This window comes from Xenia sp. Carnegie-2017, unplaced genomic scaffold (assembly GCF_021976095.1).
Source record: "Xenia sp. Carnegie-2017 unplaced genomic scaffold, XeniaSp_v1 HiC_scaffold_23, whole genome shotgun sequence".
NCBI classification, from domain to species: Eukaryota; Metazoa; Cnidaria; class Anthozoa; order Malacalcyonacea; family Xeniidae; genus Xenia; species Xenia sp. Carnegie-2017.
The window spans coordinates 20,184,065-20,198,021 of record NW_025813486.1 but is presented as its reverse complement, the minus strand read 5'-3'; the positions used below and the strand labels follow the sequence as shown (position 1 = coordinate 20,198,021).

The 13,957-nt window shown below is 38.6% G+C and overlaps 1 protein-coding gene across 5 annotated transcripts in view; it reads right to left on the bottom strand.

Moving 5' to 3' along the window:
* Nucleotides 1-292: 292 nt before the first annotated feature.
* The window catches only part of LOC124447897 (speract receptor-like), a 34,135-nt gene continuing 20,470 nt past the window's right edge, over nucleotides 293-13,957 (bottom strand). For all 5 annotated transcript variants that reach the window (XM_046998889.1, XM_046998887.1, XM_046998890.1 and 2 more), the window contains 20 exons: nucleotides 13,530-13,674; nucleotides 11,734-11,838; nucleotides 10,986-11,153; nucleotides 10,300-10,375; nucleotides 9,988-10,099; nucleotides 9,261-9,320; nucleotides 8,339-8,440; nucleotides 7,801-7,875; nucleotides 5,932-6,036; nucleotides 5,573-5,644; nucleotides 5,305-5,476; nucleotides 4,452-4,601; nucleotides 3,868-4,051; nucleotides 3,565-3,705; nucleotides 2,883-3,006; nucleotides 2,016-2,084; nucleotides 1,425-1,599; nucleotides 1,246-1,344; nucleotides 1,065-1,159; nucleotides 293-914 (listed from right to left, as the gene is read on the bottom strand). In XM_046998889.1, coding sequence (XP_046854845.1) covers nucleotides 729-914; nucleotides 1,065-1,159; nucleotides 1,246-1,344; nucleotides 1,425-1,599; nucleotides 2,016-2,084; nucleotides 2,883-3,006; nucleotides 3,565-3,705; nucleotides 3,868-4,051; nucleotides 4,452-4,601; nucleotides 5,305-5,476; nucleotides 5,573-5,644; nucleotides 5,932-6,036; nucleotides 7,801-7,875; nucleotides 8,339-8,440; nucleotides 9,261-9,320; nucleotides 9,988-10,099; nucleotides 10,300-10,375; nucleotides 10,986-11,153; nucleotides 11,734-11,838; nucleotides 13,530-13,674 — 2,415 coding nt within the window. In that variant the 3' untranslated portion in view covers nucleotides 293-728. The remainder of the gene's footprint in view (nucleotides 915-1,064; nucleotides 1,160-1,245; nucleotides 1,345-1,424; nucleotides 1,600-2,015; nucleotides 2,085-2,882; nucleotides 3,007-3,564; nucleotides 3,706-3,867; nucleotides 4,052-4,451; nucleotides 4,602-5,304; nucleotides 5,477-5,572; nucleotides 5,645-5,931; nucleotides 6,037-7,800; nucleotides 7,876-8,338; nucleotides 8,441-9,260; nucleotides 9,321-9,987; nucleotides 10,100-10,299; nucleotides 10,376-10,985; nucleotides 11,154-11,733; nucleotides 11,839-13,529; nucleotides 13,675-13,957) is intronic.

Sequence of the window (13,957 nt, the reverse complement as noted above, 5' to 3'; positions counted from 1 at the left end):
TCGTTAGTCTTTGAGTTCAGCTGGTATGTATTTTTTTTTGTTCTTGTTTCAGTGAAACTAGCTTGAACTTTTCAAACAAAAACTTCACAAAGTGTTTAATTTCTTTGATCGATACATTCGAAAGAATTCACTTTCGAATGGCCGTACGCTAGAGTTGCCCCTCCCTCCCCTCCCACTGTCCTGTTGTTTGTACGGCATCCCAGAAACCAATTCTTCTCGTAATTTACGTACAGTCTTTTAAGAGCTCATTTAATTTTGACTCGCCATCGCCAAACATAATTAAAGCAATGCATTTTTGAATTAACGTTTCATATATTTTTGATTGCTAAGTTTAGATTAAGTATTAATAACATTTCTAATTTACAATCCATAAAAAGCAGTGTTAGCTGCTACTATACCCAATCGACATTGATATTTTTAGTAAAAAACCAAAATTTCCCCAAACCTTATTCGTAAATTTAAAAGTTATATTTACAATTTTCAATTTATGTACGTTCATAAAATCATTGCGTCATTCGCCCGCCCCACATAAAGGTGTTCTTATCGCGGTGCCTGCGAGCAGGAGGCAAACTGATGCAGTTTATACAAAATGGCAACATGTCCTTATTCTGTTGTACAAAATGATGTGATTTTGTTATCAAACCAGAAGTCATTGTTGCGCAAAACACAAGCGTTGCTAAATCAAACATACGGATTGATTACGTCATTTGAAAAGAACGATGACATCATCACGCGACAGAAGCACGCGGGAACGAAATCTGTGTCTTTTTGCGTGTTCTGTACGGTTGTGAGAATTTCCTACTGTTGACATTTTGAAAAAGAGGTTTCATTGCTTTCTCGCTAAGTTTTCTAGGACAACGAGGGACGTCAGAGGATGCACCACGTAGCCAGTATGTGGTACATTGACCTTTACCCTATGAATGTAAACAGCGATAGAGAGTTGAGAACATTGAACTCAATATAGAACTGGAATGCTATCTCTCCAGAGAAATGGACCTATCAGTGTTGCGCGTGAGGTCTACAGGGAAAAAACTAAGGAAAAACTGAATAACGAAGGAAAATACCTTAAGATAAACTTCCTCTTCACGTTTGACTAAATGAAATCCTCCTAACTCATCCAATATTTCTTTTGTCGAGCCACTGACATGAATCTGAAGCTCTACGAAATAAAATCAAAACAACGCCATCACTTACTTAAATTGTTTCAAAATTAAGAACTCGTTTCCAGTCCACTCGCATTTTTACCTTTTCCATTCGACTCCATTCTTGAAGCAGTGTTCACCGTGTCGCCAAAAAGACAATAACGCGGCATTGTCATGCCAACAACACCGGCAACGACCGGACCTAAAAAAGCACACATAGATTTGAATATAAAATCTCCCTCGCGACAGGTTCCAACGCTCTCCCCAGTCCTCTTTACTTACCCGAATGGATTCCAATTCTTATCTGAAGTTCGTGCTTAGGCTTATGACCGACTTTAAACTTCTTCACACTGTCGAGAATTTCCAGAGCCATGCAAGATATCTCTGAGGCGTGTAATTTCCCATTTGTCCTCGGCAATCCTGAAACGACCATGTACGCATCGCCTATCGTTTCAACCTATGACAATATAACGAAGAATCTGTTCAACTTTCATAAAAATAGCACGAAAATATGGCATTCAAAACTGGGATGATGTTGGGTTGGGGTCGGGAATTCTTATAAAAGAAACAAAAGATATTTTTCGTGTTTGCACTGGCTTAGGCAAACCTCGGAAACGTTTGTGAGAACTCTCAAGCATGTGCAACTCTCGACCTTCGGTCTCGGGCTTGCACTGATCTGCTCTCGTGTTCTCCCAAAGGTCTCCTCGGTTTGCATAAGCCTGTGCAAACACAGTAAACATCTTTTATTTGTTAAATGAAGTCAATTGTGTTTACGGACTATAACATATGAATATATTAATATAAAATGTTCCGCCGTCACTGACGGAGTGCTCATTAATGAAACCTAAGTGAATTATTAAATGAAGTACTCACCTTATATACACTATAATCAGTAATTATATCATCAAACAATAGATATAGATCATTTAACATGTCGACGACCTAAAAAAATGAAAATAACCGTGTTAAAAAATATCAGTAATGAAAGCATTGCCCTTAAAAGGAAGGATGTGGCGGGATGTTACATTTGCCTGTGTGTGTGTTTGATAAAATTGAATTAAAAATATATAGTAATGAAATCATTGCCATCGAGATGGAAGGATGTGACACTTGCCCAATTACCGAACCATTCTTTTTGGAATAATCATTTTCAACCCCCGTCATGTGTCACACTTTCCCTACAGCAGACCTGCCAACCCCAAGGAATACAAAACCTTGAGATTAATGCAGAAAAACCTGGAGATCTGGCAAAAAACTGGAGATTTCTATTCTTGTATACGACATATTTATAGATTGATTTATTAGGCAATGATTACCTCATTGATTTTAATGGCAATGATTACCTCAAGTGTTATGCACAAAAATTTTAACTGGCAGCCATTTTGTGTTACATAATTATACGAAAAAACGAGAATCAATGTCATGCCCAGTTCCCGGCGCACCGCGGCTACAATACGTTATGTTTTGAATGCTATTCATCGAGTATTTCCTTCCATGCGATGAATAAAAATGCCAACAAAATTCTAAAATCCTAAGCTTTAAAAAAACCGGGAGATTTAGTATCTTTGTCGGGAGGTCGGGAAAAATGCAGCAAAAGCGGGTGTCTCCCGGCGAAACCGGGAGAATTGGCAGGTCTGCTACAGCTTGTGTGTGTGTGTGTGTGTTTCTTGACGCATTAGAGCTTCGGGAAATTTATCGTTGAGAACAAGTTTACTATAAAAGCATCATGAATAAACATACCTCCATTGGTGTACTTTCAGCACAAAGAGCGGTGAATTGTACAATGTCACTGAAGTATATCGTCACGCTTTCAAAGCTTTCTGCTTGAACCATGTTGCCTTTCTTCAGTTGCTCCGCAACAGATCTGAATGGAGAACGACAACATGAAGTATTCGCAAACAAAAGTTGACAAATGGAAACATGCAAAACTGACAAAAAGAAACACAGAGAAGTTGACAAGCGGAAACACGAAGAAGTTGACAAAAGGAAACCACGTAGGAAACATGCAAAATTGACAAAAAGGAACTCGGAGAAGTTGAAAAGCGGAAACACGGTGAAGTTGACAAAAGGAAACCACGTAGGAAACATGCAAAATTGACAAAAAGGAACTCGGAGAAGTTGAAAAGCGGAAACACGGTGAAGTTGACAAAAGGAAACCATGAAGGAAACATGCAAAATTGACAAAAAGGAACACGGAGAAGTTGAAAAGCGGAAACACGGAAAAGTTGAAAAACGGAAACATGGAGAAGTTGTCAAAAGAAAACCATGAAGGAAACATGCAAAACTAACAAAAAGGAGCACGGAGAAGTTGAAAAGCGGAAACACGGTGAAGTTGACAAAAGGAAACCATGAAGGAAACATGCAAAATTGACAAACGGAAGCAGAAGAAAGTTGACAAAGCAAGTTTCAAATCAATCATTACCTTGGTAACATCCTATCTAACAAAGCGTCTGTTTTATGTTTTTCATCCCGCAGTTGTCTCGTTCTCTGTGATACGACGTTTTCAAGATCGTTGGAGTAATTTTCCAACAACGTTATCATGTTATCACAAATGTCTGTTTTTCTAGAACGTAAGCAAAAAAACTTTGAGTAGGAACTTTCGAGGGGATGTACTAATGGGGCATTCTTTGCATTACGTCACTACATATCAGAGCACATTCATTACATTTATCACAACATAACAAGGTTGTTATAAGCGCAATAGTAACGAAAAATTGAAACTTACAATCCGCATCTATTCATGGCGCTCTCCACGTCATATTTAATTTCATTAAACGCAGGCCGTTTATCAGGATTTTCGCGCCAACACTCTTTCATAAGTGGCAATAACCGCTGAGCATTCTCGATGGGTTGCGCAACCACAGGTCGATAAGGAGGAACCTCTCCATCAACGACACGCTCGACAATATCTGATGGAGAATGGGAGCGAGACTTATATCAATCATGTCGTCGCGTTACTAACTTTTTTGTCGAAGTTATATTTTTTCAATTTTGAAAGTTCGGCCAAAACTACTATATTCACCACCGGTGTATTCTTTATTTAATGACGAAGTCAATTGACCAATCAAAACGACTTAAAAATGTTCAAAACATCATATACATTCGAGAAAAACTTCGACAGTTTTTTAAATCATACTAACTCTTTTATCTTTTTCCTAAAACTCCATAAAATATCTTATGGCATAAACGTTACAGTAACATGACTACATAGTAAAATTCGCCGCTACAAAGTACTGCAAATTAATCAAGAGAATAGCCTATGTTCGAAAGCTATAAACAACACTTTCAAAAGCTATAACAACAGCTAACCTCTAGCAGGTATACCACTGTTCGAGTAAGGTGGTTTCAACGTGTGTAGTTCTTCCAAGATTATTGCAAAACTGTAAACGTCTCCTTTTCGCGTTCCAAAGAGCGGCGGATCAGTGTCGCGTAGCAACTCGGGAGCCTTCCACAGAAGCTCTGGAAGTAAAACAACGACAAGTTCTTCAGGATAAGGGTAGGTTTCGAATACAATAATGGGTTTCTTTTTAAGCAAGTATATTCCGGACACACTTGTGAAATACGTACGTACAATGCATTTACACTTTTCTACAGAGCAATTAGCCATTAAATAAAAGAAATCAAGTAATCCTTATAATTTCAACACAATCTAGAAGACTTGATTTTGAATATATTTCGTTCGTATGTATGCCACTGTTCCCTTAACTGACTTCAACAATCATGCTTTATCCCAAAAAATTCCCTAGTCTCGTTATCAGTCCCCATGTATCGCAGTTTCACCTCTAAATTCCCTAGTCTCGTTATCAGTCCCAAATGTATCGCTCTCTCACCTCTAAATTCCTTATTCTCGTTATCAGTCCGAAATGTATCGCAGTTTCACCTCTAAATTCCTTATTCTCGTTATGAGTCCCCATGTATCGCTCTCTCACCTCTAAATTTCCTATCCTCGTCATCATGCTCAATTATATGGCAATAACCGAGAACCTAATCTACTAGATACCTAAAACTCCGCCGAAATTCTATAGTTACATATGAGGCAAGCCGCCATCTTGAATTGGTATTTTGCCGCCACCTTTCAAGATGGCGTCCTTTTCTCACCTCGACACGGTAATTAGACATCAAGGAGATTGGGTTCTAAATCATTGATGCATGACAATCGTACCTCTAAACTTCTTCTCCTCGTTATTAGGTCCCATATATCGCAATTGACGAGAGCGAATGGTAGGAATACCATAATCGGTGATTTTTAGCACCCATCTGTTATCGATGATACAATTGCTTGACTTCAAATTCCCATGAGATTTTATTTCACTGTTGTGAAGGAAGCTCATTCCCTTAATAAAGATATGACGTAGGAGAATATAAATTTCTGAACTACTTCATTTAAGATGTGAACGTAAGTGATGTACATCGAAACATATACCACAAACCTTTGCGATATCATAGACTAAAGAAAGCACGAAGCGATGATCTAAAGTGATATCTGAATTGGCCAAAACTTCCTGAAAGTATAGAAATTCGGGTTAACGTTTTTCACACTGACGTAGCATGGAGTTTAAAACGTTATTTTTATAATATATAAAATGTATATAAACCAGAATCCAAAAACCAAGAAAGTTAAAAAACGATGCTTTCAATCTGCAGTTATAATCTCGAATATTCTGCTGTTATAACAATTTTTGATGGCATAAAATGTAAGTTTTTTTGAACATTTCGCGAGTATGTCAAAACAAACTGGCCGTAAATGATCACTTGGGGACTGGAGACGAGAGAAACCATGAATACTAACCTCCAGTGTTCCTTTCGAACCAAGTTGCATCACAATCCATAAATAATTGCTCTCGCAGCCCAAACCGATGAATGGATTCAAATTTTCGTGGTGGATGTGCCGTAACTAAAGTGGAAGTACAATGACTGTGATAAATTACATATAGAGTAAAAATACAACAGTAAATTTTCAATTTGGTATTTTATCGTTTCAACGTCTTAAAGTCATTTAATTTTATTGTGAATAGCAGCTGCAAAAGTGCATGCTAGACTGTGTGAAAAGAGCATGCTGGAGTGGGTGAATAGTGCATGCTGAAGTTTGTGAATAGTGCATGCTGGAGTGGGTGAATAGTGCATGCTTGAGTGTGTGAATAGTGCATGCTGGAGTGTGTGAATAGTGCATGCTGGAGTGTGTGAATAGTGCATGCTAGAGTGTGTGAATAGTGCATGCTGGAGTGTGTGAATAGTGCATGCTGGAGTGTGTGAATAGTGCATGCTGGAGTGGGTGAATAGTGCATGCTGGAGTGTGTGAATAGTGCATGCTGGAGTGGGTGAATAGTGCATGTTGGAGTGTGTGAATAGTGCATGCTAGAGTGTGTGAATAGTGCATGCTGGAGTGTGTGAATAGTGCATGCTGGAGTGTGTGAATAGTGCATGCTAGAGTGTGTGAATAGTGCATGCTGGAGTGTGTGAATAGTGCATGCTGGATGTGAATAGTGCATGCGGTGGGTGAATAGTGCATGCTGGAGTGTGTGAATAGTGCATGCTGGATGGGTGAATAGTGCATGTTGGATGTGTGAATAGTGCATGCTAGAGTGTGTGAATAGTGCATGCTGGAGTGTGTGAATAGTGCATGCTAGTGTGTGAATAGTGCATGCTGGAGTGTGTGAATAGTGCATGCTGGGTGGGTGAATAGTGCATGTTGTGTGAATAGTGCATGCTAGAGTGTGAATAGTGCATGGGTGTGTGAATAGTGCATGCTAGAGTGTGTGTATAGTGCATGCTGGAGTGTGTGAATAGTGCATGCTAGAGTGTGTGAATAGTGCATGCTGGGTGGGTGAATAGTGCATGCTGGGTGGGTGAATAGTGCATGCTAGAGTGTGTGAATAGTACATGCTGGTGTGTGAATAGTGCATGGATGGGTGAATAGTGCATGCTAGAGTGTGAATAGTGCATGCTGGATGTGTGAATAGTGCATGCTAGAGTGTGTGAGTGCATGCTAGAGTGTGTGAATAGTGCATGCTGAGTGTGTGAATAGTGCATGCTAGAGTGTGTGAATAGTGCATGCTAGATGCGAATAGTGCATGTTGGTGTGTGAATAGTGCATGCTAGAGTGTGTGAATAGTGCATGCTGGAGTGTGTGAATAGTGCATGCTAGAGTGTGTGAATAGTGCATGCTGGAGTGCGTGAATAGTGCATGCTAGAGTGTGTGAATAGTGCATGCTAGAGGGCGTGAATAGTGCATGCTAGAGTGTGTGAATAGTGCATGCTAGAGTGTGAATAGTGCATGCTAGATGCGTGAATAGTGCATGCTAGAGTGTGTGAATAGTGCATGCTAGAGGGCGTGAATAGTGCATGCTAGAGTGTGTGAATAGTGCATGCTAGAGTGTGAATAGTGCATGCTAGAGTGGGTGAATAGTGCATGCTGGAGTGTGTGAATAGTGCATGCTAGGGTGCGTGAATAGTGCATGCTAGAGTGTGTGAATAGTGCATGCTAGAGTGCGTGAATAGTGCATGCTAGAGTGTGTGAATAGTGCATGCTACAGTGTGAATAGTGCATGCTAGAGTGTATAAATTTAGCTCCCCCAATCATCCGGCGTTACTGATAAGGAACATTAACGACTGAAAATAAACGTTCTCAACCATCCAGTCACATGTAAACAAGCCGTACCATGCGTAGCTCCTTTTGCATAGGCTTCGTAATGTCCACATTTTTTGGCAGGATTTTCACAAATACCCGATCAGCCTTGAATAAACAAAATGTATTACATTTTCCTCAAAGTGAGAAGTACATAAAACGAAATTACTATGAATGATTAATAATAAATTCATATTTATAAAGGTTAAACTTGAATCAGCAACACTAATAGCTATTATCGACAATGGACTTATAAAATTAATCGTTTTCTCTTTATTATACGCACGAAGCTCGTTGTATTGACGTTGCTCAAAAGAAACGCAAGACAACAAGGCAATGATGTTTTAAGGTCGTCATAATCAATTCACTTTTTGTAAAATCCTGTCAGCCTTCCCTCCCCCTCCCCCCCCCCCTACCAGTTTCCAGTCATCTTTTGCAAAATTACCATTTTCGTTTTTGTGGTGTAGACCCCTTAACTACACAAATGTACTTAACTAACACATGGTTTCATAGCATTATGGGATACAAAAGGCATTGCACGGATAAATTATCAAAGCATATCGTCACTAACCATGTAAGTCCCTGAAACACTCCTCATGGCAGAGAAAGATTTCATTGAAATGAAATCACAAATTTCGTCTTCTTTAATGGCACTCGGGTTCGAAAAAAGATCCTGAATAGTGAGAAAGATATTATGGTAAAGTTATCAGAATTTTTAATCAGTTATGCAACATTACGTAATTCATCAAGCAAAGGCCAGTGGCACAGTATAGGGAATATACAGTAGGGCCACTTCGCTGTGCAACTGGCTGCTGTATATTTAATAAGATTACTGGCTGCCGTAAGCCATTTCATCATTCCTATTGGTCAGAAATTGCAATTGACTGGCAGCCACTTTGGTATGCACATGCGCAATGAGATATGTGTGGCACAAAAAAATTCAATGGAGTGGCACTACTGTATGTTCACTATACTTTGCTGGTGGCACGAACCACGAATAACGTTTTTTATTCATTTTTTTCGATTTTTCATCGATTACCTCTTCGGTAGCAAAAAGCTAAAGTTTAAATAGGGTTATCAACAGAATAAAACATTTACTCAAAGAAAACAAGGTTTAATTATTGTGTAGAAAATACGAACACCTTTTTAATCTGATATCTGGACAGGTCTGGTGACTGATGTCTTATAAACTCGGCAGAAAAAAATGACCGCCAAAACAAAAATAGCGAAGAAATTACCAATATTTTACAATCTTCTCTTACGACTAATTTTAAAAATGTTGTTTCCATGAGGTGACAAATATTTCAACCAAAATTCAAATGTTTTGTTTTTAGTACTCGAAAATAATTCACAAAAAAATGTTCGTAGAACACAGAATAAACGACTTTGCAAAAATTTCAACATCAACTACAATCATTTAATTACATTAAACGATAAGTAATAGTCAAACTAAGCCAAACTGCAGATCATAAATTGATTTTCATGTCACAAACCTTGGATTCCGGGAAGTCCAGCAATGTTGAAGCTTCTAAATCTAACATAGATGCACGGATCTAGACAAAAAATATTCAAGGTTAGAGAAGATAACGCTAAAGCTGGTTGGCGGAGAGCTTGAGTTTATTTTGAATAGAATAAAGCGCTTTACACGTCGATTTTAAACATGTTTCACTTTGCCAAAATAATAAACGTTTATCTGAATTCTGGCTCAGCCATGAAGCCATTTGTTTAATGATAAGAGGAAGAGCGATCTTTCGCCCATAATGATAAACTTCATGATATTTCTCGATTGTGGCTGTACTTTTATGCTCATGGAAATTGTCTAATCTACAGAGTATTTTACTGAAATACCGTAAACATCCGCTATTACGACCTGGGCATGCTTGCCTATAACTGTACAGTAAAATTGTGTAATTTACCAGTAGACATGTGTAATTTCAGTATATAAATGTTTAAATACACGACAGAATTGTGTAAATGCACGATTGAAATGTGTAAATGCAGTGAATTCACTGTTGAATTGTGAAACTGCACTACGGAGATGTGTATTTGCGCTGTAAATACTGCAACCTGAATGGCTGAAAAGCTTTGAAAGACAAACAAGTCGGACGTAAGTAAGAAACTGCACTACAGAGATGTGTATTTGCGCTGTAAATACTGCAACCTGATTGGCTGAAAAGCTTTGAAAGACAAAGAAGTCGGACGTAAGTAAGAAGAGCTTACCCCACTGTCATTGGAACACTTGGAATCCGTAGAAACTTTTCTATCGAAGAGAACTTCGTTGATGTCAATTTGCCATACAGAACGTTTAAGTAAACGTTCACGTTTCCATTGTCTGTAATAATATTGTAATTTGCATTTTTTCAAAGTGCTTCGCTACACGTCATAACAACAATTCAAAGCCTCCTACTTTGGAGACTTGGTGGCTTGACAGGCTGTTTGATGAACCACTAAGTACTTTGGCAAGAGGCAGCAAAGCCCCAGCAAGCATTATGATTGATCATAAGAACGTGACCGCGATATTTTTTTAATTACCTGAAGAACAGAAGCATCAGAACAATGAATATTACGATAAAAACGGCGGAGATTCCAGTCGGTATGATGTACTGAACTAAAAAAAAAATTTTTGAAAAATTATCAGCATCATGCATTAATCAAAGCAAAATATATTATCAGCATCATGCATTAATCAAAGACAAAATATATTATCAGCATCATGCATTAATCAAAGCAAAATATATTATCAGCATCATGCATTAATCAAAGACAAAATCTATTTTCAGCATCATGCATTAATCGATAATTTACAACAGTGGTGGTGCCGTCTAGTTAAGATGAAGCACCCCTCCTGTATCTATTCATGGGGTGCTCAGAACAGGGGGGAAAGGAGCTAGAAATTAAGCTGAAATGCTAGAGGATAGCCACAGTCGGCTAACAAAGTCTTGAATATGAACTTTAGACGCCATTAATTTTGAGCTATAATCAAGAATATTGAAAAAATTAAAATAGTTTTTGAATGTCTACACTAATAAAACATAAACTTTGTCGTGATGACAAATCTGAAAATCATTTTAAAGATTGCAAATACCATGGTGAATGGTAAAAGTAATAAGTTAATAGTTCTTAAATGAACTGTTTTTGCAAAAACAACGAATCTGCAAAAACAATGAAAATTTCCATGTTTGGATAACATGACCATACTACATGAAGTACTTCCTCACTTTTTAAGCCCTCCTGCGGGCACGCATGATTGTCGTCTTCACAGGTTAATTTATCGGTCGGTGTCTTCAATCCCCATGGCCACTTAATGGGTTGCTGGTCGTTATAAAGAGTCAAAGAAATATTGTCGTTTTCCAAGTAGGTGAATTTCCCAGCAGTCTTTGCTGTCACTAAAAACATAAGAATGCAAACATCATCATTAAGATGTTTATTCCGAGCAAAGAAACACAATATCAAAGCAGAAAAGAAGGACAAACGTTCCCAGAATGCTTCTTTTTAAAACGACGAAGAATTCTAACAAGGGGGACACAGCCCTCGCCCTGACGTCACGGGCTAACTTCATGACGACAGAACTGCCTAAAGTGAGTTCGAGTGGGAAGGGTTTGTATTGATGTATGGGGAGAAGGGGATTATGACCTAAGGAGAGAAATGTCAGATGACGTAAACCAAACGACCGTTGCATCTGTACTCGGCAGGAAATTAAAAAAAAACACTAGAAATCTTCAAAAATTGCCAACTGAAGCTCAGTATGAAACATTGGTAGGTGGGGTGTTAAACCTTCACCAATACGACCCGTTTTGCAGGTTCTTTACTTTTAGCGCACGTCTTGACTAAGCGATGAAAAATAGAGGGACAATCGAAAATTCCTGCTTACTTTAAAAGCTGGTCACACAATTTTATTCCAAAGCCATCATCAAGAGAATATACATAATATATTAATCCTGTTCAAAAATACACTTGATATCTTACCATTTTCGAAACTCTCCCTTGTCACATCGTCTTGAACATGTAACAAACTTAGATGCACCTTCAATAAACCATTCTTTGAGAATATGGCCGTATAACCACAAATACCTACGAAGCAATACACTTTGTTATAATCTCAGTAATGAGTTTCAAGAACTCTCATCAACCCTTTCCTGTCGGATGCCTTACCACAGGCTAAAGCAGAAAGAAGTTTAGCCAAAACTACGTATTACAATAGGAGCAGTATACCTTTGAATATTATACATGACTCTAGCAAAATTGTACAAAGTTGACATGTATATGTATTAGAATACTACAGAAAACAAAAGGAAACGAATAATTTTATCGGCCATTCGATGAAATATGCCCGCAAACTAAAATAATAACTCAACACATTCGCGCCGCTGTAAATTCACCGTTGTTGTAAATTCACGCGCCGTTGTAAATTTACACGCGCCGTTGTAAATTCACGCGTCGTTGTAAATTCACACGCGCCGTTGTAAATTCATCGTTGTTGTAAATTCACATGCGCCGTTGTAAATTCGCCGTTGTTGTAAATTCACACGCGCCATTGTAAATTCACACGCGCCGTTGTAAATTCATCGTTGTTGTAAATTCATCGTTGTTGTAAATTCACACGCGCCATTGTAAATTCACACGCGCCGTTGTAAATTCATCGTTGTTGTAAATTCACACGCGCCATTGTAAATTCACACGCGCCGTTGTAAATTCACACGCGCCGTTGTAAATTCATCGTTGTTGTAAATTCACACGCGCCGTTGTAAATTCATCGTTGTTGTAAATTCATCGTTGTTGTAAATTCATCGTTGTTGTAAATTCATCGTTGTTGTAAATTCATCGTTGTTGTAAATTCACACGCGCCATTGTAAATTCACACGCGCCGTTGTAAATTCACACGCGCCATTGTAAATTCACACGCCGTTGTAAATTCACACGCGCCGTTGTAAATTCACACGCGCCGTTGTAAATTCACACGCGCCGTTGTAAATTCATCGTTGTTGTAAATTTACCGTTGTTGTAAATTCACACGCGCCGTTGTAAATTCGCCGTTGTTGTAAATTCACACGCGCCATTGTAAATTCACACGCGCCGTTGTAAATTCACACGCGCCATTGTAAATTCACACGCGCCGTTGTAAATTCATCGTTGTTGTAAATTCATCGTTGTTGTAAATTCATCGTTGTTGTAAATTCATCGTTGTTGTAAATTCATCGTTGTTGTAAATTCATCGTTGTTGTAAATTCACACGCGCCGTTGTAAATTCACATGCGCCGTTGTAAATTCACACGCGCCGTTGTAAAATCATTTTTCGTGTTTGCACAGGCTTAGGAAAACCTCACAGATGTTTGTGAGAACTCTCGAGCAGGTGAAACTTGATCTGCTCTCGAGTTCTCCCAAAGGTCTCCTCAGTTTGCATAAGCCTGTGCAAACACAACAAACACGTTTTATTTATAAATTAAAAACAATAAAACAAGTTTCGGTAAAATTCAGTCGAGTTTTGACGTCCATTCAGTCCTACAGTACAACACAATGTTACGATCAAAGTGAAAAAAAAACACAGTTAACATGGTTGATTATAAATCTACTTTATTGTGATCGAAAGCTCTCATTGAAAGCTTTAGAATGAGCTGTGTAACGAGTCTGTGCGATAGAAGCTGACAGAGATAGAAACTGAGCATGCTCGGTTTTCATCGGTATTTAATCGTTATTATGGCTTACCTGTATAGAAACTGAGCATGCTCGGTTTTCATCGGTATTCAATCGTTATTATGGCTTACCTGTATATGAGTGACTTCGAAATTCCTCAAGGACACTCTCGCTAGTAATGGTAGCGTTTTTCTTGTGAAGACGATCCAAAGCAAGTGCATATTGATAGACAGCATCATAAAGATCACACGCGATCCCACCAATCTCCACTTGCCCCTGTGGGTAAAACATGTTAACGTATCTAAGAGAACACTAAAGATCACACGCGATCCCACCAATCTCCACTTGCCCTGTGGGTAAAACATGTTAACGTATCTAAGAGAACACTAAAGATCACACGCGATCCCACCAATCTCCACTTGCCCTGTGGGTAAAACATGTTAACGTATCTAAGAGAACACTAAAGATCACACGCGATCCCACCAATCTCCACTTGCCCCTGTGGGTAAAAACATGTTAACGTATCTAAGAGAACACTAAAGATCACACGCGATCCCAC